The 21761-nt window shown below is 38.7% G+C and overlaps 6 protein-coding genes across 7 annotated transcripts; 3 read left to right on the forward strand and 3 right to left on the reverse strand.

Annotated features, from left to right (window-relative positions):
- Nucleotides 1-2536: 2536 nt before the first annotated feature.
- Nucleotides 2537-4304, reverse strand: LOC109589061 (uncharacterized). Its single transcript, XM_020005186.1, has 3 exons — nucleotides 4214-4304; nucleotides 4022-4158; nucleotides 2537-3962 (listed from the first exon to the last, which is right to left on the reverse strand). Exons 2-3 carry the CDS (start codon nucleotides 4124-4126, stop codon nucleotides 2982-2984), a joined length of 1086 nt encoding a protein of 361 aa, XP_019860745.1. The 5' UTR covers nucleotides 4127-4158; nucleotides 4214-4304; the 3' UTR covers nucleotides 2537-2981.
- On the forward strand, nucleotides 4287-6716 carry LOC100632271 (charged multivesicular body protein 2a-like). The gene is made up of 9 exons (XM_003383343.3): nucleotides 4287-4444; nucleotides 4489-4576; nucleotides 4657-4761; nucleotides 5058-5108; nucleotides 5200-5271; nucleotides 5551-5630; nucleotides 5835-5889; nucleotides 5940-6004; nucleotides 6477-6716. Exons 1-9 carry the CDS (start codon nucleotides 4332-4334, stop codon nucleotides 6508-6510), a joined length of 663 nt encoding a protein of 220 aa, XP_003383391.2. The 5' UTR covers nucleotides 4287-4331; the 3' UTR covers nucleotides 6511-6716.
- A 135-nt stretch (nucleotides 6717-6851) lies between these two features.
- Nucleotides 6852-13496, reverse strand: LOC100637532 (TGF-beta receptor type-1-like). Its single transcript, XM_011411273.2, has 5 exons — nucleotides 13192-13496; nucleotides 12611-13066; nucleotides 11595-12536; nucleotides 8297-8427; nucleotides 6852-7350 (listed from the first exon to the last, which is right to left on the reverse strand). Exons 1-5 carry the CDS (start codon nucleotides 13259-13261, stop codon nucleotides 7183-7185), a joined length of 1767 nt encoding a protein of 588 aa, XP_011409575.2. The 5' UTR covers nucleotides 13262-13496; the 3' UTR covers nucleotides 6852-7182.
- Nucleotides 13497-13590: 94 nt separating this feature from the next.
- Nucleotides 13591-17074, forward strand: LOC100637658 (TGF-beta receptor type-1-like). The gene is made up of 5 exons (XM_003383385.3): nucleotides 13591-13719; nucleotides 13778-14116; nucleotides 14666-15688; nucleotides 16085-16218; nucleotides 16811-17074. Exons 1-5 carry the CDS (start codon nucleotides 13647-13649, stop codon nucleotides 16943-16945), a joined length of 1704 nt encoding a protein of 567 aa, XP_003383433.2. The 5' UTR covers nucleotides 13591-13646; the 3' UTR covers nucleotides 16946-17074.
- A 119-nt stretch (nucleotides 17075-17193) lies between these two features.
- On the forward strand, nucleotides 17194-20631 carry LOC100637783 (ras GTPase-activating protein-binding protein 1-like). Of its 2 annotated transcripts, none has more exons than XM_020005171.1 (5): nucleotides 17194-17548; nucleotides 18014-18479; nucleotides 18955-19124; nucleotides 19443-19547; nucleotides 19601-20631. In XM_020005171.1, the coding sequence occupies exons 1-5, from the start codon at nucleotides 17378-17380 to the stop codon at nucleotides 20129-20131; spliced, it is 1443 nt and encodes a 480-aa protein (XP_019860730.1). In that variant the 5' UTR covers nucleotides 17194-17377; the 3' UTR covers nucleotides 20132-20631. The 2 variants fall into 2 exon arrangements, with proteins under 2 accessions (XP_019860730.1, XP_019860736.1); XM_020005177.1 differs by having other exon boundaries at nucleotides 18958-19124.
- A 97-nt stretch (nucleotides 20632-20728) lies between these two features.
- On the reverse strand, nucleotides 20729-21622 carry LOC109589082 (uncharacterized). Its single transcript, XM_020005206.1, has 2 exons — nucleotides 21453-21622; nucleotides 20729-21395 (listed from the first exon to the last, which is right to left on the reverse strand). The coding sequence occupies exons 1-2, from the start codon at nucleotides 21520-21522 to the stop codon at nucleotides 20851-20853; spliced, it is 615 nt and encodes a 204-aa protein (XP_019860765.1). The 5' UTR covers nucleotides 21523-21622; the 3' UTR covers nucleotides 20729-20850.
- Between the last annotated feature and the right edge of the window lie 139 nt (nucleotides 21623-21761).

Consider the following 21761-nt stretch of genomic DNA (forward strand, 5'->3'; position numbering starts at 1 on the left):
AGATAGACTGATGGTCACAACGGGGCTATCATAAGTACTGGTAGTGCTAGTTACTATATCGTGATGAGCAGTATAATCACTAGCACTGTTAACCAATCTTAATGATGTTATGTTAATGCTTGAACCTTCTATCGTCTCAGAGAAGGTTAGATTCATAGTCCCTTGATCCATATCAAGGGAAAAGCTACTCAGACTAGGTCTAGCATTATCACTGATGTACGTGGTCACTTGGAGAGGAGTACCAACTGAAATAGGCAGTACATTATTCGTGGACATATCAAGAACAGTGTCACCAGTGATGGATAAATAGGAATCAGCTCTTGATGTACCAATGGCATCATTAGCTTTTATAATGTTAATATCCTCAGCTAGCAATTGAATAGCTACTGTATCTGAAGCATCTGTGGGTATGAGTCCGTTTGATCCAGTCAGAGTATAAGAATAACCAACGCCATTTAGTAGCATTATGTTTGTTACTTGTAGCGTCTTGATGTCAATAGTCTCAGAGAATGTGAGAATGATTTGATCATTAGTTGTATCAAAAGTCCAATAGAGTAGACTAGGTGAACTGTCATCAGCAGTGTAAACAGTGGCTTGTATTGCTTTACCATCAGTAACTGCAATGACATCAACACCATAAGGATCATCAACCAATGTAGCAGCCACAGTGAGGTAAGTGTCACTGATAGACGTACAGAGAGACCTGATTTGTTTGATTCTGTTCAAGTCCTCGTCGCTTAAGAGAACATCTATTACAAAACCATCACTGCTTGAAGTGTTTGAGGTACTCAAGGTATGCCATTGAAGAGGCTCTCTTGATAGACCGTTTTGTAAAGTAATGGAAGTTACATCAAATGTTGCAGATGATACTGTATCAGTAAAAGTAAGTGACAGGACACCTTCATTTAAGTCCAAGCTGAACTCATGGATCCTTGGTGCTTGTGTATCAGGAGTGAAGAGGGACACTTGTATAGCATCTGATATAGAGAGAGGACTGCTTGATACGTTACTGGTATCATTAGCTGCACCAGTTAGTGATGTTAGATATGTGTCACTGACGTTACTAGCTATACCGCTAGTCATTTCAAGGTAAGTTACATCATCATTATTTAGGTCAATAATAATGACAGATGATGCATCAAGGACTGTGTTGATCCTTATCTCTCCACCGGTCAATGTGTGATGTACCTCATTGGAAGGAGAGGAGTGAAGAGTCAGATGAGTTGGATCTATGGACGATAGTAAAACTGCTTCAGAGAATGTTAATGTTAGACTATTAGAATCCAAGTCTAGGTCAAATGAGAGCATACGAGGTGGAGCAATGTCGGGCTGAAATGCACTAGCTGCTTTAGCAGAGGCCATGCTAATCCCTTGGACAGGGTTGGATAAATAAGATAAATCCCTCACTGTGTATGAGGACAGTGATAAGTAAGTGTTACTGAGTGATGTGGCAAGATTGGCTCTGGACTGTAACTGAATTGAGTCCTCACTTGAGAGTGAGATATTAACCACAATGGCAGTATCAGAGAGAGAGGTCTCACCCCCTGTAAGAGTGTAATAGAGATGAGTATCACTGGTCAATACATTAGCTGCCCCTTGTAATGTGATACCACTGATATTGATGCTTGACTCTAAAACAGGCTCATCGAAAGTGAGCGATAGAGTAAAGGTGGACATATCAAGAGAGAAGTCCCTCAGTTGGGGTCCCGTGGTATCGTCAGTGTATGATACAACAAACCTCATATCGGTTCTGATACCGTCTGGTAGTCTTTCTACCGGATTTCCAGCCATATCATCAATGAATGAAGCATTGACTGTCAGCCAGCAGTTAGCAGCTGATGTACACACACGCTGGTTTAACTTGAGACGGTTTAAATCCCCAGTACTCAATCTAAAGCTCACCATAGTACCATTAACACACACAGCAGGTGGACATAGTCCTTCTTGTATTTCAAATCTATCATGAGGTTCGCTGATAGAAGCAAAGTGTTCAAAATAAAGCGTGCCTGGTAGACTAATTGAGCTGACATCCATTGGCTCAGTGAAATTGATGGTAAATAGACCAGAGTTTAAATCAAAGCTACGAAATCCATTCATAGATACAGCTGGAGGGGTTGAATCCCGTGTGAATGCTGAAGCCTGGACTGCTTCATTGCTAGCATAAGCACGAAGAGTATTACCAATACTATCCACCAAGTTAGTCCCTGCATCAATCTGTATGTATGCATTTGATGCTGCAGTTGCTAAATTATAATCAAGTTTGATAGCATTGGCATCTCCAATGGTGAGGTGCAAACGTATCCTACCAGAGCCCAAATCCATCGTGGAGGAACACCCAGTTAGCCTGTAGCTAGTCAGTGGAGTGTTTGCCCTCTCATTGACAAATATCAGTTTACTGCAGTCAATAGAGGAGACACTGATGGAACCAACATAGCCAAGAACAAGGTCAAAGGATGCTTCGTTAAGATCCAGAGACCATGATGTAAGGTCGTATGTACCTGAGAGGGAGAAGGAAAGAGAGGAATGAAAATAAAGGGGGTATTATTATAATTTATTATTATGATTAAATTGATTTATACATTCAATGCGAGGAATTACCTTGTCCAAAGGCTCCTCCAAAGAGAAAGACAAGATAAATAAATGCTTTAAAGTAGGCCATAATCTTTCAGGCTACGAGTCTATCAATAGCCACCCAACATCCCCTAAGACTGAATCAAAGAAAGAAAAAGACACAAGTAGACAGGAGAAGTAGGCTTGAGTGTAAGCACCTTTCTGAAGGGAGGAATAGATATGAATGGGCGGCAAAGAGAGAGAAATGGCAATGAATTCACTGATATCCATGGCCACCATCGATAAACATCAAAACAGCAATACTGCTGTAATTCATAGATCTAGAAATTCATGGCCCGTTTCGCGGCAATTGGCGGGTAAAATAATTAATTTTATATTTTAGTGTCAAAATTGCAAAAAAATAATTAGATCTATGTAACTACAAATTCCTTAACAGTCTTTTGGTCCTCTCCATCAATCTTTCCCCCTATGAACAGAATTGATTCTTTTAATACAAGAGCACTTGCACCAGCCAGAACTGCCTTGTCAATTTTAGCTCTATAGGCCCACTCATTGGTAGACTGATGATAAGTAAAAACTTTATCACCACTGAACAAAAATATCGTCTTATTGCTCAATGCGATGGTGCCAAACTTTGGAGTTTTTTCCGTATAGTTCCAATCAGAAGTTGGATTGTTTTCATTATAGCCAGAATTACCCGATGCTTTTCCATCTGCTATTGGCTTCGCCAATGACAAACCAACTTGGAGTGCTGACTGAGAAAATTGGTTTCCTTTCCTTCCGAGCATATAATTGAGTGATGCGGTTATGCACTTATTTCCACATTCTTCATCTAAGTTGCCAGCAACAAAGAGATCGCTATCATCAACTAATACTGCAGACATTCGTGAGCTTAAAATCTCATTGGGAATGAACAGGCGGGACTTGTACCATTGACGTATTTTAGAATCATGTATTTCAATAATGGGCAACAGGGCATCGTCATCATTTCTACCCCCAATAGCAATGAGATATCTATCACTGGAGGCAATCGTTGGACTTGAACGAGGAGTTGGCATGGCGGGGTATTTGGATTCCAAGCGCTTACCATTGTCATAGCAAATGACATCACCGGTCACTTTTCCAGTGTCATGCATAAGGCCTCCCACCACAGCTAATTTTTCCTCCAAGCGTCCCAGGCCAAACAACTTTTGTGCACCAAGGCAATCAATGCACTTCCACTTGTTCTCAATACCAAGCTTATATATGCAGCCACAAACCCCGATATAATAAACACCTTCGATCTCGATGCAGCTTGCATAAGATGTCTTTAACAAGAAAGGAGTTGCATCTTTCAAGTAGCACTGGCTGTCATATTGAGAGAGCCGGCCTTCAATTGCTGGGTTAGGTGGCTAAAGGAAGTTAATAAATAAAATGTAAACTTTTCATCTTTAACGACTAGTCTACATACCACGGATGATCTAGGAGGGGCGAGATTTTCTGTTTCTTGAGCATCTTGAACATAAGGGGAGTCACTTGAAGTACAATCAGAGGTAGAAGGTGACTTTTGAGCCATTGGTTTGGGTGGGGGAATTTCGGGGAAAGTATCTATTTAATTATAAAAACATCAATATTTTGAACTATTATGTGAGACAGATCTCACTGTATTAGCTAAATATCCAGATAAGGCCCAGGGCTTATCCTGATCACTGTGCACAGACCAAAGTCTTTCAAGCAGCTCAATTAACGCGATGGGATTTTCCTAAGAGGGTGTGGCTAAAATGTGGGTGGGGCTCAATTTAATTTTCAAGATGCCTCTGACTGATCTATGGAAGGGAAAATCACCAGAAGAGATCGTGAGACAGAACCAGAGAGCTCTGAGGAAGACCATGAGGTTTAGAAACTTTTACTCATCGTAAGTCATAATCTTGCAAATAGGGAGATTGACAGAGAAAGAGCTAATCTTGAGAAACAGGAAAGAAAGGTGATTGCTGACATTAAGAAAACAGCAAAGACTGGACAAATGGTAATAAAAGAGAAACAAAGGAGCTACCTGATCTACTATGGGCTAGACTCTGATTCTTTTTTCTTCTTAACTCTCTCCAGGCTGCCGTTAAAATAATGGCCAAGGATTTGGTTCGTACAAGAAATCACATTAAGAAGTTTCACTTGATGAGAGCTAACATTCAAGGAATAACTTTAAAATTAACGGTAAGGCTGGGCAGGACAATGGGTGTGGTTACTATGATAGTAATTGCTATTATTATTATTATTATAACAACAACAATAAAAGAGTGAGAGGGAGAAAGACAGAGGCAAAGAGAGGGAGGGGAAAGCCCTAAACAGCAAAACCAATTATCAAAAGCACAAACAAAATGAAGACAAAAAAAGAAGGAACCAACTAAACAAACTAATTAACCTAGTTACTGAAGACCATTTATTATTATTATTATTATTATTATTATTATTATTATTATTATTATTATTATTATTATTATTACTAATAGACGATGAAGTCACAAATGGCAATGGCACAATCAATGAAAGGCGTCTCAAGAGTATGTTTATCATTCTTGTTTCTCATATAATAGTTATTTTTGTATTCTACTTATAATGACTTTAATAATAATAATTTATTATTGTTAATAGGCTATGAACAGAATGAATGCTCAAATGAAGCTGCCACAAATTCAAAAAATAATGATGGACTTTGAAAGAGAAGTAAGCTGCTAAAAGCACGTGTACTCATCCACACAATCACATGACACCATATTACATCATATCACATGACATCATATTGCATCATATCACAGGACATGTACCTCACATGACATACAGGAAGATGTGCATGTACGTGTACATGTACGCAAATAGAATGTGCTTCACATACATTGACACATTGATCATGCATATCATGTTGATCAATATTGACACAAAACGAGGCCATATATGGCACAATCAAAGGATCCTTTTGGTCCAATATTACATTGTACTCTATAGTCTGAAATCATGGACATGAAGGAGGAAATGATATCCGATACCATGGAGGACGTGATGGGAGAAGATGAAGAAGAAGAGAGGTAGAGAGAGTATTACAAATAAACTACTACTCTTGCTATAAATTATTACAATCTAGATTATGTTGTTACATATCAAAATCAATCATTGTTACACCATGCATCATGTGTTAATGATTTGTTTTGTACATTCTACTTAATCGTTTCCCTTTGCCCTCTTGTTTTTCATAATTTCTGCTTTTTTGTCTCTCTTTCTCTCTCCTCAAGTGAGGCAGTTGTGCAGCAGGTATTTGATGAGCTAGGACTGCAATGGGTAGATGAAGTAAGTTTATTATTATTATAATTTTAAAAATATCCATTAATCTCTTGTAGTTATCAAAGGCAGTTCCATCCAGTGGTCCACTACGAACAGATACTACAATGGACTTTGAGGAAAGGTATTGCTCATACACTATCCATGACCTTTATGATCTGATTTTGGAGCAACTTTAAAAATTCGTAAAAAATCCAATTTTAATTGGAATCAGCTCAAACTTTCTACGCAACATAAGAACATGTATATGTATCAGAAAAAATTATAAAAATGGACAATTGCCTACTTGTCATTTTTGGTGAAATTTGGCCGTTGACGCTGTACTATAGCACAGGGGCTTTGGCCCGATTTTGGAGTAACTTAAAAAATTCGTAAAAAATCCAATTTTAATCAGAATCAGCTTAAACTTTCTACGCAACATAAAAACATGTATATGTATCAGAAAAAATTATAAAAATGGAGAATTCTCTCCTGACCATTTTTGGCGAAATTCGGCCCAAAGACCCTGTACAGGGACTTTGGCTACACAACACAACATAGCTACACAACATGAGAATATTCATATGCATCAGTGTTATTATTGACTTATTTTTAAGGTTGGAGAAATTGAAGTCATCGGATGCCGACTAGGCACAAAGCAACAATTAAAACAGTCATGTTTGTAGTATGTACTTGTATCTTAATTTTTAAAACTTTTTATAATAATAACTATTAACATTAAAAGATGGTGTTGGTACATGTCTGTCACAACAATGCACTATTTACTTTATAATGATCTCAATGTCTCATTGCAACTTTATTTTCCATGCATCATTATATCTGTGCACCATCTTGTATTTAAAATGTAAAATTTTTTAAATAATAATAACAAGATTAATCATCATAACTATTATTATTATTCATTACAACTACACGTACACATTTCATCACATAAACACAAACATCAATATTAATTAGTAGTATCATTAAAAAAAAAAAAGCAAACAACATGAAGAGATGTGGGAACAGTCAGTCGGTGAGAGACATGGGGAGACAGAGCAATGATGAAAATAAACAGTTTACACAAAACAAAAGGCAAAAAGAGAGAGTCATGTGAACAAAGTAAGATGAAGTGAGGATCAGTGATGATTGAAGAGTGAATGGGAGAGAGGGAAAGGGAGGGAAGTTTACAACTAATATAAGAGACATGTGGCAATGAAAGTATTAAATATTAGTAAAGAAGGACTTATGTGTGGAGAAAGAAAAAGAGGGAAAGATATTTAAAAAAACAAGAAAGGAAAGATGGCGAGTAAAGACAGTGAGTTATAGGGAGACTTGTATCTGATTATTTGGTTCATTTATTTCTATCGGTTTAGCAGATTTCTCCGGAAGAATGTTCGAGAGAGACTTCTTCAATCTTAAAGCTGTCAGCCTTGCTTCTCCATTGTGATGCCAGCACTGTTCAATGAGCTGAGACAACTCAGCAAATACCTGAGAGAAAAAGGATCTCTATCACTAATACAATTAGTATAATATTATTACAAGGTACCCTCTGACACATAAACTATTAGTCCAGCTAGCACTTGAGAGAAGAGGGTGGGCTAGAAACCAGTCAAAACAAAGAAAGGGTTAAGGAGTAAAAGAGAATGAAAATGAGAAAGGGAGGCACAAAGACAAGCTGTGTTGACTGTTAGCCATTTAATGCCAAGTAATTATGCTCCATTTTTGCTTAACCCAATCAATTCCCTAGGCTGCGGGCCACACAATAAAAACAAGCATCAGACACAAAACCACTTAAACACTAATCAATTTAGAGACATTTAAGGCAGTGACACTATGCAGGACGAATCAACACTACAATTTGTGGCCACCATGCATACACCCCTCCCCTCACTGACTCTCTTTGTCACACACACACATTCATACATGTACACATGTACATGTAGAGCATCTCTGTGGTTTAGATAAATAATTACATATTTACTACAATCTGAAGGAAATTAGGAGATTCCTTGGCTTGTAGTACAGTGAAGACATAGGAAAACACACAATAAACATGAGATTTGCATGTTATTAGTCTTTTTAAAAAATATTGACTGGTACATGTACCTATTTTTTGATGAATTGACTCTCTCTCTCTCTCTTTCTAATTAGTACCAAGAATCTCATTAGGATAATTATTGCCATTTATCACGTCTGAGATAACAAGTGCTACACATTCTCACACTCGTTCTCTGCCTCTACCATAAATGGTCACGGGACAAGAAGGGAATATGGTAAATTACAAGCATACAAACTGAGAGAGAGAGAGGGGGGCGAGGGGGGGAAGAAAGAGAGAGAGAGAGAGAGAGAGAGAGAGAGAGAGAGAGAGAGAGAGAGAGAGAGAGAGAGGGAGAGAGAGAGGGAGAGAGAGAGAGAGAGAGAGAGAGAGATTTACTTTAGATTGGCTCCATCTGTTAGGGAAAGGAGGTCTCCTCTTATCAAAAACAACAATCTTTTTCATTTCTTCAAAGGAAGGATCTGGCGTGACACTATCAAAATAAGGTAGCTGGTACTCCTCAGCCTCACCTATAGAGAGAATGATAAACATAACAACCATCCAAACCATAATAATACATGTAAAAGACTCACCAGTCACTATACACACAGAGGCATGCATCACAATAGGACTATACTAGTTATACCAAGGTGTTTGTCAGTGCGTTAATGAATATTGTGTCTTAATAATGAATGTAACTGTTGGTATACAACAAGACAAATGATAGCAACAATGTGCTATGAGCCATACACAGAACAGGCGCATATCTATAGCCCATAATAACGCATAAACAGGGATACATATGTACATTTGCCCATAATAGAAATGTGTAATAATACCCATAATTAAAGACAACAGTATACTTAACAGGTGTTAGATCAGTGATAAAGTAACAGGGTCGCCTAGTTACTGACACCCAAGCATATTATTGTCTTAAATAAACAACTACATCAGACATAGTAACTACATACATCATTGAACTCTAACCCTCTATAAACACACAAATACATACACATATGTCCATATACATACATATACATACATATACATACTATACAGAGTCTATACACTATAATACTGTACATACATGTACATGTTACACTATTATTAGTCTGTATATGTATAGTTGGACCAGGTGGCATATGCCTGCATGCAAACATAATTTGTACTAGAAAAACAAGTAGGAAACTATAATTACAAATGAAATCACAATGCATTCCATTGGCTATCATGATAAGGTGTGGGAAGGCAATCAGAAATACAATATTAAGGAGAGAGAGAGGGGGGGGGGGAAGGGAGCTAGGATATGGATGCCTATATCTAGTATATAATAATTCCATAGAAATGTCTCATGATAGCTAAACCCACAAAGGAAGTTGAGGCCAAATGAAGGCAGGAGAGATATCCTACAGATTCTCATGGCCCAAGAACAAGTAATCTCCCCCAAATATAACTATACAATCAGTCACCCAATAACCAATAGAACCTCTTCTTCAATGTGATAGCATTACACATAGTATAATCTATGGTACATCTTAGCATAGTAGGAACATTGGATTAAAATGATTAACGTAATGATGACATAAACATGTGAAGGATAATCTGATAATACAATGAAACATAATACTCATCAGTCTCATACACCCACACGAAAACAAGTCACACCAACAACAAATGCAAAAGAAGGCAATGTTCTAAGAAATATTAAAATGACACACAAACACACGCATAATAATAATCATGTGCATGTACATGTACATGTATGTGTACGAGAATGAGTAATAGTAGGGTTGGATTACACGGGAGTTATCTAATGGACCGAATACATAATAATAAAAACTAGATCAATTTACATGATCATGTTAATGTTGTACTCAAAAGTATCAGTGGGGGAGACCACACAGATAAAGAAGGATAGGGTACAGTTATTTTTATGCCCACTTCTTGTTACAGGAGTCACCTACATGTAATTCCTTTGGAGGACACACAACACACAAACAGGATTATGAGTAACTAGTGGCAACGATGGAGGGTTTAGTGTGAGTCTCAATGACTGAGACACAACACCAGTTATAATGTAAAGACAAAATATAATTAGAATGGAGGAAAGGAGAGAGAGAGAGAGAGAGAGAGAGAGAGAGAGAGAGAGAGAGAGATGGGGGGAACTATACACACAGAGAGGAAGAACTGAAGCTTTACAAGATCAATCCTAGCCACAGGTTTCAACATTCAGTTGCACAATGTACTATGCAGCTGTGTATGTGTTGCCTGGTCATAGAGCTTATCTCTCTTTGTGGAGGCTATACAAATGAGTCCTAGTCATTAGTAATTAATAAATACACCACCAGAACTTGTAAAACAGATAACAGAATGAAGTTGCACATAGAGCACATTCCAGCCCTGGCAGCGTCTATAGAAGAGGGCTTAGCTGTCAATATGAAATGAGTTGTGTATGTAATGTGTGGCTCCATTATGAATCATAATTTATTGTAATACACTCTTGTAGTCAAGGATTAAAAGAATTGTTTGAGAACAGAGAAAGTACATAAACTGCAAGTGCTGAATTTAGACACAAGTGCTCTTGTTTACTCTCACCCTCCTTTTCTCCCTGATTTTTTCTCTCTCTCTCTCTCCCTCACACTTCATGACATTACTTCCTGTAAATATCACCACTACTCAAAATGTACAAGCCTGAGGGCATAAGGTCACATTCTACCAATAAGCCAAGTATTCCAATTATTTAACGTATTGGCAATTTGTTACTCATCTACCATCTCTAATTTATCTCTCATCTCTACAAGCAAGCCCACTGCATTCCAAAGGGCATAAAATAATACCATACTAGGTCAAGCATTATTAGCATTTTGAATAACAGCCAGGAACAGGTGTAGAGATATGAGTATAACCAATTAGCTTATCAGTCCCCATCACCATTCTGTCTCTCTCTGTCTCTCTCCTAGTTTTATCATTCTCTATTAAAATTATTTCACACTATATAACGATGATGTGATGCTCTGCTCCTAATAATTACATTTTCTGGCACTAAAATTAAATTCAGCTAGCTCTACTCTAATTACTACCAATATATACACAATAAAATAATATACTACAGGAATGGGTCTTCACACAATGCTTGCCAGCTGCCAAATTGAGGTCAGAGATTAATGTACACAGAAAAACAAGACAATGTGATAGGAACAATAGAGAAAACAGGGCATCGTAAAATGAGGAAAAGGAAAAGAGAGAGGGAGGGAGGACGTGGAAAATGCATCCATTGCCAAATAATAATAACAACAGACACACCAACAACATATACACATCAAATAATGCTACCTACAGACATGTAAACACTATGATACGTACATACATGTATATATATATACACATCCACTCACTAGTGCAAAAACCCCCTCATGTGACATATATGTACATGCTTTTTTCTTCATACATGCATATGTACATCACAACTCATCAGTGTAGTTTACACAGGGAAGGGATCAAAGTAATAGCATTATAAATGCTGTAGGCCACAGCAAAGTTAAGACTAAGTACCTGAATCAGTACAATGGGCCCAGGACAGTATACCATTGTAAGGGGGAGACTGGTTTTACAGACCAGAAACCTACACATGCTTTTCACATGACAAGGGGAGTAATGTGCATGCACAAGAAAAGAGATAAATATTTTTCTTTCTTACCTCCACACAATCCTCTTCTAGCTATTTCCCAGAGGACAAGGCCGAACGAATACATGTCCGAGCGCTTAAAGAAATCGAAATTCTTCACGTTCATGCTATCGTCGAGAATCTCAGGCGAGAGATAGCGCCTCGTTCCAACCCTCTTGGTAGGAGGCTCTTCTACAGTATCGGTAACTTTGTCATATCTTAGGGCAAGACCAAGATCAGCAATACAGCAGGTGTAGTCTCTCTTTACTAGGATATTGCGGGATTTTAAATCCCGATGTGCTATAGCAGGCTTCCCCTCAATCCCTGTAATCTCAGCATGTAGATGGGCTAGGCCACTCACGGCCGTAAGACAAAGTTTAAGGACCGTAGTCTCATGAAGCTCCTCGTTCACTAGGACTTCATACAGAGACCCCATCTCACAATACTCTGTTATAAGCCAGAGCTGAGTGGCTATGCCAATGTCCTTATTGTCAGCTGCAATAAAACGGAGTATATTCGGATGACGGATAAGACAAGTCTGATAAACCTCAACCTCGTGCTTCCAAGAGTCTTCTTCTTTCGTGTGGAATATCTTCACAGCGACCGAGTCGCCTTTGTACGACCCAAGCCAGACCTCTCCAAAACGACCCTTTCCAATCAACTGGCAGGTGGTGACTTGAGCCGCTATAGAACGCTGGACTAGTAGAGGAAGACCAGCACCACTGCCTGATGTAGTCCCGTCAAATAACTCCTGATTGGACGAGAAGTCGCACGATCCAGTAGATATCGTAGGAGTCCCTTCACTCTCCGTTGGTACGGCTACTCCAACGATGTGACGAGGGTTAAAGTAGACAAAGACGATGGTGAGAAGGGCTAGTATGAACAAGAAAATGGCTACACTGAGTACCGTTATAACAACTATGATATAGGAAGGTAACGACGATGAGGAACTGACAGTGCTGGATTCCATGACACCTATGAGAGGAGGGAGAAAAGAAAGAGAGAAGAAAGAAGAATATTTATTACTATCAATTAAAAGTACAACTAACCGTTGCTTGATGATGGAGTGGCGACGATGTGACTGCCACTAATAGTATTCTCTAAGTTAGGCGAGCTGGTTACAGAGGGAAGGACTGTCCCAGTTGACAAGGAAGAAGTAGAGGAGATTGAAGAGGTAGAAGACAAAGAGGAAGACAGACTGGATTGTGGTCCTGCGATGATGCTAGAAGAAACGACAATCACTATAGATCCAGTGCTGACGGTTACAGTAGGAGAGGGAGAGGGGGAGATGAGCGAATTAAATGTAGTGTTACTATTACAATAATCAGTATCACAGCAGTAAATGTAAGGTCTAAAACTGCCTTCATTAGTGAAGAGTATGTTTACTGGACCAGGACATAAAGGGAAGTTGGATTTGCATGTCTGAAAAACCTGACCCGATTGAAGGAAAATTTGGCACCGTAAACCAGAACATGTACCACCGTCATTAGTATGACACTGTATAGCTAAATTTTGAGAAAAGAAAGAAAGAAAACAATACATAGATGTACGTTTATAAATCGATATACATACATGTACATGTAAATGAACTGATGTTGCATGTATTGATGTGCAGTACATGCAAACTTACCGTGAGCTGGTCTCAACAAAATAAAGAGTAAAGCTAGCCCAGTGAACAGCCTGTAAACAAGCGACATCATGAAGAGATAGCCCGATAGCCAACAAGAAATAAACGGGACCTCACAGCCTCTGACTAAATACAGCGCGGAGCCCAGCAAGCGGATACCGAGAAAAGAAAAGACAGCAAAGAGAGGATCGTCAGGCAAGTAAAGAAAGAGGTCCGGGCCTGATATGTACAGAAATATATATACTACCGGCTAGTGTTACAGAGAAAGGAGCGAAGAAATGAAATAAGAGAATAGAGAATCCGGATAAGGTACTGCCCACAAATTACACGCTTCCTTAATTGGACACGCCCATAATAATTAAAATTGACGCCACGTGATTTCCGTGTGCCTCCGGATACGTCAATTCACTGCAATAAAGCCACGCCCTAGACTACTGGTCGATATCCATGAAGCAGGAATGGTGTCTTTGCGAGTGTCTCCCTTCTTTCTTTCCACGTTTTCCTTCTTTTTTCTAATTTATCTACAGAAAAGTGAGGTCCTCAATAACCGCTACTAATACTCTTACTTGTCTTTGTCTTTTAAATCAAGGCACTGTATACAGCATCACATGTTACTGTTCTGGGGAAGGTGCTGATTGTATGGGCACTAATAGCTGTACCCTTAATGATCAGTTTGGATGCTATTTAAGAATTGTCGTTTTTTCTTCAGGAAAACCTAGAAAACCTTCAGTTGACTATGGCTGCATAGACTCAGTAGGAGTTATCAATATCAATCCTGCGGCTCTGTGCAATACAACTAAAGATGATGGCAATGATGTGATGCATTTCTTTTGCTGTGATGACTATGATTATTGTAATCAAGATATCATGCATAGCATTGATTTAAATCCAGATCCATCTACAGCCTCTCCAACTATTAATGTCACTGGTAAGTAATAGACATGAGAGTAATTATTATTGTTGTTGTTGTTGTTGTTGTTTTTGCTCTTGTTCTTTTTATTGTTTTTAATGTATAATTATTAGCATTATTTAGTGCACAGCCTGCCATTGAGTAAAAATGTATTATCTTTATGTCCCATAATTGAGACAAGCTAATTGATTTACTAGTCACAATAATGGACACACACACACATACACATACATCATAATATACACACATATACAGTACATACACACTGGATGGTAGATGTAGACATATCATTGCCCCCAGCACACACATACGTGCACCCACTACCTCCTGTTAGATACATAATGCAATGTGGCCGTGTTTGGATTAGAGGGAGAAGAGGGACTCACTCCAGATGTGTGTGTCTGTTAAATAATGTTTATTGTAGATCATCTTAAGGAAATGCTATAATTTAAATAAAGTGTGAAACAGCATATCCTCTTAGGAGGAAGCCTTAGTATTGCATGTACATGTACTATGAGTACTTACTGAAAATAAATCACAGCTGTTTTTATTATTCTTTTTTTTTAGAATCAGTATCAGCAACTCCTACAGTCTCCTCGAATGATCCCTCTCTCTACATCATAATCCTGGTCACCATCATCTCCTCTTGCATCATCCTCATACCACTCAACATCCTTTTCTTTGCCCTTTTCATATTCTGCAAGAGAAAGAGAGACAGGCGACTCCCCAGACAGCGTACCAATGACCCGGATGTCCACCTTACCGAGCCTCATCACTCAAACGGGAACGGTAATGACCTAACCTCGTTCCTCCAACCTCCTCCCTATAGCTCCACCTCTATCGAACATGTACATGTAAGCGTATCAAACGAGACCTCTATGAGCTTCACCTCTGGCTCGGGGGCTGGGATGCCATTCCTTGTTAAGAGGACCATCGCTAGGAGTATTTTGCTTGGAGAGTCAATCGGAGGCGGACGCTTTGGACAAGTCTACGTTGGGCACTATCAAGGTGAGAGGTATGCCGTTAAAAAGTTCTTCTCGAAAGACGAGCAGTCCTGGTTCCATGAGTCTGATATATATAACTCGGTTAATCTCCGCCATGATAATATATTGACTTGCTTTGCGACCGATATGCTGTCTAATAACGGAGTGACGGAGTTGTGGCTCATCACCCAGTATCATCCTCGTGGGTCTCTATTCGAAGAACTCAATAGAGGAGGACTGACTCCAGAGACGACACTCAAGTTCATCCATTCAACCTGTCGCGGTCTGGCCTATCTCCACTTGGAAATTACTGGGACTCAGGGAAAGCCGTCAGTGGCTCACAGAGATATCAAATCAAAGAATATTCTAGTAAAGAATGACTCGACTTGTTGTATTGCCGATTTTGGACTAGCTGTAGTGAAGGATAATAATTATCTTAACTTTAATAATAAGTTAGAGAATGTCCAGCAGGGGACTAAGAGATACATGCCTCCTGAGGTCATCAAGGGAACCATTGATGTTCATAGTTTTGAGTCTTTTCTGAGAGCTGATATTTACTCCTTTGGTCTAGTAATGTGGGAAGTATGCACACGCTGTCACCTTGAAGGTAATAATAATAATAATATTTTTATTTTGTTGTGTTTTGTTTTTGGTTTTTCTTTTCCTGTTTTTTGTTTTGTCCCTGATTTTCTTTTCTCTATGGGCTTTCCCTTTTTGTCTCTCTTTTGTCTTCTGCATTGTGTCTGATTTTGTTATAATAACAATAATAATAATAATAATAATAATAATAATAATAATAGTAATATAACAATAATAATGATAGTGATAATAACTCTTGATAATTAAGTCATTTTCTTTTGTTTTAATAAAACTGTGTATAGTTGGGACTTGGCACATAGTATGTCAATTTTACTTTTACTATGATACTTTTTGTTTAAGACTGAATAGCTATAATTATTGTGTAATTTATTTTCACTGTATTGTTGTTGTTGTTCTTTCTTAGGTGAGCCTTTGGCTGATTATGCTCTTCCATTTCAGTCCCAAGTGCCTCCCGATCCAACACTTGATGATATGACAGAGTTTATCGTTGGAAAAGAAGTTATTCCTGAAATACCTGAGACCTGGAGCAATAACGAGGTACAGGATGTATCCATCGTCTAGTTACATTACTTTATTATGTAGAAAGACTCTTGAGTTGATTTCAACTAAAATCAATCATTGATTTTTTTAGAAAAAGCATGGACTGTAGCTTTCAAAAATTTGCCCCGAAAATACCTACAATTTTTATTACATTTTCTGATACGCATTAATGGATGTCCTTATGCTGTGCAGAAAGTTTTGAGTTTTTATGAGCATTTTAAAAATTACGCCATTAGACAGTTTGTGAGGGAGATTTTCCCAAGCAGTTATTTGCATGATTACTGTATGATTACATATCATTAATAATGATTAGGAAATGAATGGGTTTGTTTCTTAGCCATAATTGTCTTTTTTGCTTTTACTCAAAGGAATAAAAGAGGAGTCAGTTAAAGCTGGACAACATGACTCCAGCCTGTCTTAGTATAGTGGAATGCTTTGCAAGTTTGCATAACTCTCTGATGACTTGATCTGTAGTAATAATAAAACACATAACAGTGTCTACATGATTCAGACTTTTTGTCATAGACACACCGTCTATTGCTAACTGTTAAAATTATTTTAAATTATTATTATATTATTTATTTTTTAGCTGCTTCGAGGCATGTCAAGGGTAATGTACGAGTGCTGGTATCATCAGCCGACAGCAAGACCCTCTGCCTATTATATAAGAAAGAAAGTGGACAAGATTGCTGAGATGTGCGAAATTAAGATGGAATTTTTGTAGCCTGCAGCATAATAATGACGACAACTTGTTTGAATAAATTTCCGTGCTGGATCTCACCTGAGACACAATTTTTTAACTTTTGCATCATTTTTTACTCACCATTCATTAATTTTTTCATGACCTTTCGCAATCATTCACAAAAAAATAAAAATTAAATTTTGTAAAAACGAAGGTGTGGTTTCGCGATTTTCGCGTCTGATTGGGCGGGGAATATTAACAAGTGGGATTGTCTGCGCATGCGCAGAAGGTGAGAGGAAGGGAATTAGGGAATCGTTAGAACCACATGGATGGCAAAATGGCGTTACATCTGTGAGAGGAAGAGAGCAGGCTTGCTTTGACACAACTTGCCGCCATATTGACCCTACCCTCTCCGAGCGTCCCTTTTAAAGGATACTGTCTCAAGAGAGAAGGAGACGGTGACTCAGAGTAAAGATGGAGGAAGACAACCCTGATCCACAGAAGATAGGGGAACTGTTTGTCATGCAGTATTACACCCAGATGCACAAAGACCCCAGCCAGATGCATCGATTTTACCTTGCTAACTCTATCTTTACTCGCGGGGGCCCAGAAATGGGTACGGTTACTCCTGTGGTGGGACAGCAAGTGAGTTTTTATGCAGTTTATATATATAATTATATGTACATGTATGTGTGGCGTTGGGTTGCTAAAGTTTTTTTATGGTTTGGGCTGATTTTGTGTTTTGAATTTGGCAGTCGAACATAATGGTAGCCAATTTATATTTGTGTACTTGCCAAACTCTCTGATATTTACTATCCTCTCTCTTTCTCTCTCTCCCTCTCTCTTTCTCTCTCACCCTCTCTCTCCCTCTCTCTTTCTCTCTCACCCTCTCTCTTTCTTTCTCTCCCTCTCTCTTTCTCTCCCTCTCTCTTTCTCCCCCTCTCTCCTCCCTCCCTCTCTCTCTCTCTCTCACCCTCTCTCTCTCTTTCTCTCCCTCTCTCTTTCTCTCCCCCTCTCTCTCTCCCCCTCTCTCTCTCCCCCTCTCTCTCTCCCCCTCTCTCTCTCCCCCTCTCTCTCTCCCCCTCTCTCTCTCCCCCCCTCTCTCTTAAGGCTATACATGAGAAGATACAATCCCTAGGCCTGCAAAAGGTCCACACTAGGATACGTCAAGTGGACAGCAATTCAACAGTCCTGTCTACTGAAAAAGACCACGCCATTTTGATACAAGTTACCGGAGAACTCTCAATTGCTGGCCATCCTATGCGTCCATTCGTCCAGACCTTTGTCCTAGGCCTTGAGTCCCCTAAGAAGTATTATATTCACAATGATATATTTCGCTATCAGATCTACGACGAGGATTTTGTCAGTGAGACTGACGACACAAATGAGGTTCAGATTGAAACGGAGCCGGTCGTTGAGGGTAATTCTGCCGAGCTTGTCCCCCCTACTGACCATACCCATACAGATGAAGGAGGTGATGATGTAGTGTCGGAACCGTCCGTCAAAGGCTCCCCTGCCCCGCCTGTAACCACTGAAGTACTGCCTACCACTAATAGCTGGAGTGACCGCTATGAAGGTATGTTATTTTTAATAATTTTTTAATAATTACCGTATAACGGGAAATTTTTGTGGATTTTGCGTTTTTCAAAATTGACGAAAATTAAATTCGCGAAAATCGATTTAATACGGTTCAAAATGGCTGAAAAGTAGAAAACCACGAAATTGATTTTTAGATGGATCCACGAAAATTTTTTGCCACGAAAATTTCCCACTATACAGTATCATTATGGTGAGTAATTTTTTAGTTTTGCTATATTTTTTTACTTTTACTATATTTTTACTTTTTTGATTCTATTGTGTGGTGTAAAATAAATGGATTTTTACAAATTTTTTTTGAATCCTCAAAAATCACAAATTTGTGTACATTAAAAAAATACACTAGAATACTTCCATTTCATTAAAGTTATTCCAGTTATGTATGGCCACACCTCTGATACATTAATTATTAATAATTGACTGCTCATAAAATTTCCTTTTTTTCTTTTGGGCAGCAGGTACAATTGTTAACAGTGTTCCTGATGAAACTGATGAAGGTCCTGTTACTACTTCAGTCCCTCCCGCTGGTGGTAGCAGTTTCACTAACGCTACAAGTGAAACTGATGAAATTGTCAATGACGATCAAAATAAGCCAAAGGATACTTCTTGGGCATCAAAACTAAAGGTAATCCATTTCACTTTCACTTTAATCCCTCCTCTCTCTCTCTCTCTCTCCATTAATTATTGGGTGGAGTATTATTATATTGCGTGTTAGCAGTTAGTGTGTTTGTTGGTGTTCACTTAAAGGAATGTAGCTATGCCTGACCTGTGTGTAATTGTATATCTCTTGAAGTTTCCCCTTCTCTCACTCCCCCTCTAGGTGTTCTAGTGTGTACTATAGCTGACAGTCTGTAGTTGTTTATATAGGTTCTTATCATGTTGTTATGTTTATGACTTCTTACATGTTGTTATGGTTCATGTTCACTTACTCTCTTTCCTTTAGGCAGCCGGCAGTGCTGGTAAAACTCAATCAAGTTCTAATCCCTTGCCTTCTTCAGCTAACAAGCAACCTTCATTTGGACTCCAATCAAGAGGACCAAATAACATGGTTAGGAGTAGCACACAGAGAGACTATCATCCTTACTTTCCTTCCCACTCCAGGTGAATTCAACACAGCCACTTCCCCAGAGAGAGCCCAAGCAGTCCAGGATCAAGCAGCAAGACTCTTCTAAGCCACTGGACAAGAAGCCTCCTTTGACCACGCCTACATTATCCTCTGCTCCTTCGAGTGTCCCCCTCACTCGCTCTGCTCCGGATTCTCATCAGGTTTTTGTTGGGAACCTACCTAATGGGACTAAAGAAGACGAGCTGAAGGAAATCTTCAAGAAATACGGGAACGTCATTGAAGTCCGCATTAATCCCAAAAATTTCGGGTTTATCGTTTTTGACAGCGAAGAGCCAGTTCAGACTATAATTGCCAGTCGGGCCGAGACGACTCTCATGCTTCACGATCGTAAACTCAATATCGAGGAAAAGAGGCCGTCCTCATTTCAGAAGACGATGGGAGGGAGTGGTAGCGGAGGGTTTAGTTCCGGCAGGAAGTTCCCTGCTGGGTCTGGGGGCATGTTTTCTGGCGGAAACAAATACTCTCGCGGAACGGTAGCTGCTAGCAAGCCGCCCCCGCGTCGGTGAGCATTGATTAGAATTGTTTCTGGTTTGAATTTCTTAAATGATGCACAAGTTTATTGTTTTGATTATGTTTAGTTTGTGTCCTTGTGTATGTGTGTGGGTGTATTATAAACTACCATTATTATTATTATTATTAACTATTATTATTATTGTTATTATGAATGACGTGTAGGGTAAATATCTTTATTGTTACTATTTTCCACTGGGTAAGTTTGTTTTTTTCTTTTCTCTTGATATTATCTTCATTTTCACCATGTTACGTACAGGCTGGCTTACCGTTTACATTATTATTATTATGTTGTGTTGATATTATTTATCATTCTTAATAAACAATAAACTCACTTGTTTATTTCTTCCTCTCTTGTCTTTCCTTGTCCTTTTGAATTCATTCCCCATCTCCTCTTTATATTATTATTATTATTATGGAACATTTTTCAAATTTTTGTTTAATTGCTAACATAAGTTTTGTCATTATTCTGAAGAAAGGATATTTGACTTCGCCCTAATTTAGATATTCTAATATAACAAGTCACATTCCTCTCACACAGTGTTTGTGTGTCTTTATGTCATTTGATAGCTCTTAGTAATTTCAACTTTGAATATTTTTTTACATTTCAATAAATTGATAAATGATAATCACACTGATAATATGACAAGTTTAGTTGAGTTGGATCATAATAAATTGTAGAATTGTGAAATGTTTGAAGTTTCTGCTTAGCGTGTTATGTACAAGTGGTAGAATTTACAAATTGGATTTGATCTGATCCTGTAGATCTAACCTCTGATTGTCTTTGCTCTCGTGTGCGTATTCTGTGATATTGCCTCAGATGTATGCCCAGTAGAATGCAGAGGATGAGGTTAAGGATGAAGATAGTTGGTATTATTGTTACTATTAGTAGCAACCATAAGGAGATCTTGTTCTCCTGCTTCTCTGGTGTTGGTGAGTGTGTGGGTGTTGGTGTGACTGGACTACTGGAAGATGAGGGACCTGATTCTCTTGGAGGAATTGAGAGATCTTTATTACAGAAATCGTAATCACCACAACATAGGAAATGGGTTTCGTCTCTGCCATGACTCATGGTCCTGTTACATATTAAAGATGGATTGATCAGTCCGCCAAAATCATCAATGCACCCATAATCCACATATGAATCACGATCTTGTTGATAAATGACTCTCAAATAGCAAAGTGTGGCTCCTGTGCAGTTGTTCTCTGAAATACAAGCAGACCCCTCACCGTGGCAATGACAAGTCAAGGCCCAAGCACCTAGAGATAAGGAGGGAATGTCATTAGAGACTAAATAACATTGTCTTCCTCACCCACCTTCTCCTAAGAGGAGGGACATCAAAGTGAAGGCTAGCACCAATCTCATCTCTGGTCTAATCCTTGGCATTAGCTGTTGATAACGGATCCGGACAGGATTTGTAGGGAGTAGCCAAGGAGTCGCCTCTCTATTTTGTAGAGTAGTAGTCTTACTAGTCTAGTAGATATGATTTTATATACGACAAAGTACTGGAGCTGTCCTATGGCTTGCGTAGATAACATGCCGTCTATAATCTGTCGGTTTAGTAGGAACATAGATAATCATTTCCCCTACGCTAATCTGTTGTGACAGGCTGTCGCCAGCATTCT

This window comes from Amphimedon queenslandica, unplaced genomic scaffold, assembly GCF_000090795.2.
Source record: "Amphimedon queenslandica unplaced genomic scaffold, v1.1 AMPQUscaffold_13511, whole genome shotgun sequence".
In the NCBI taxonomy this organism is placed as follows: Eukaryota; Metazoa; Porifera; class Demospongiae; order Haplosclerida; family Niphatidae; genus Amphimedon; species Amphimedon queenslandica.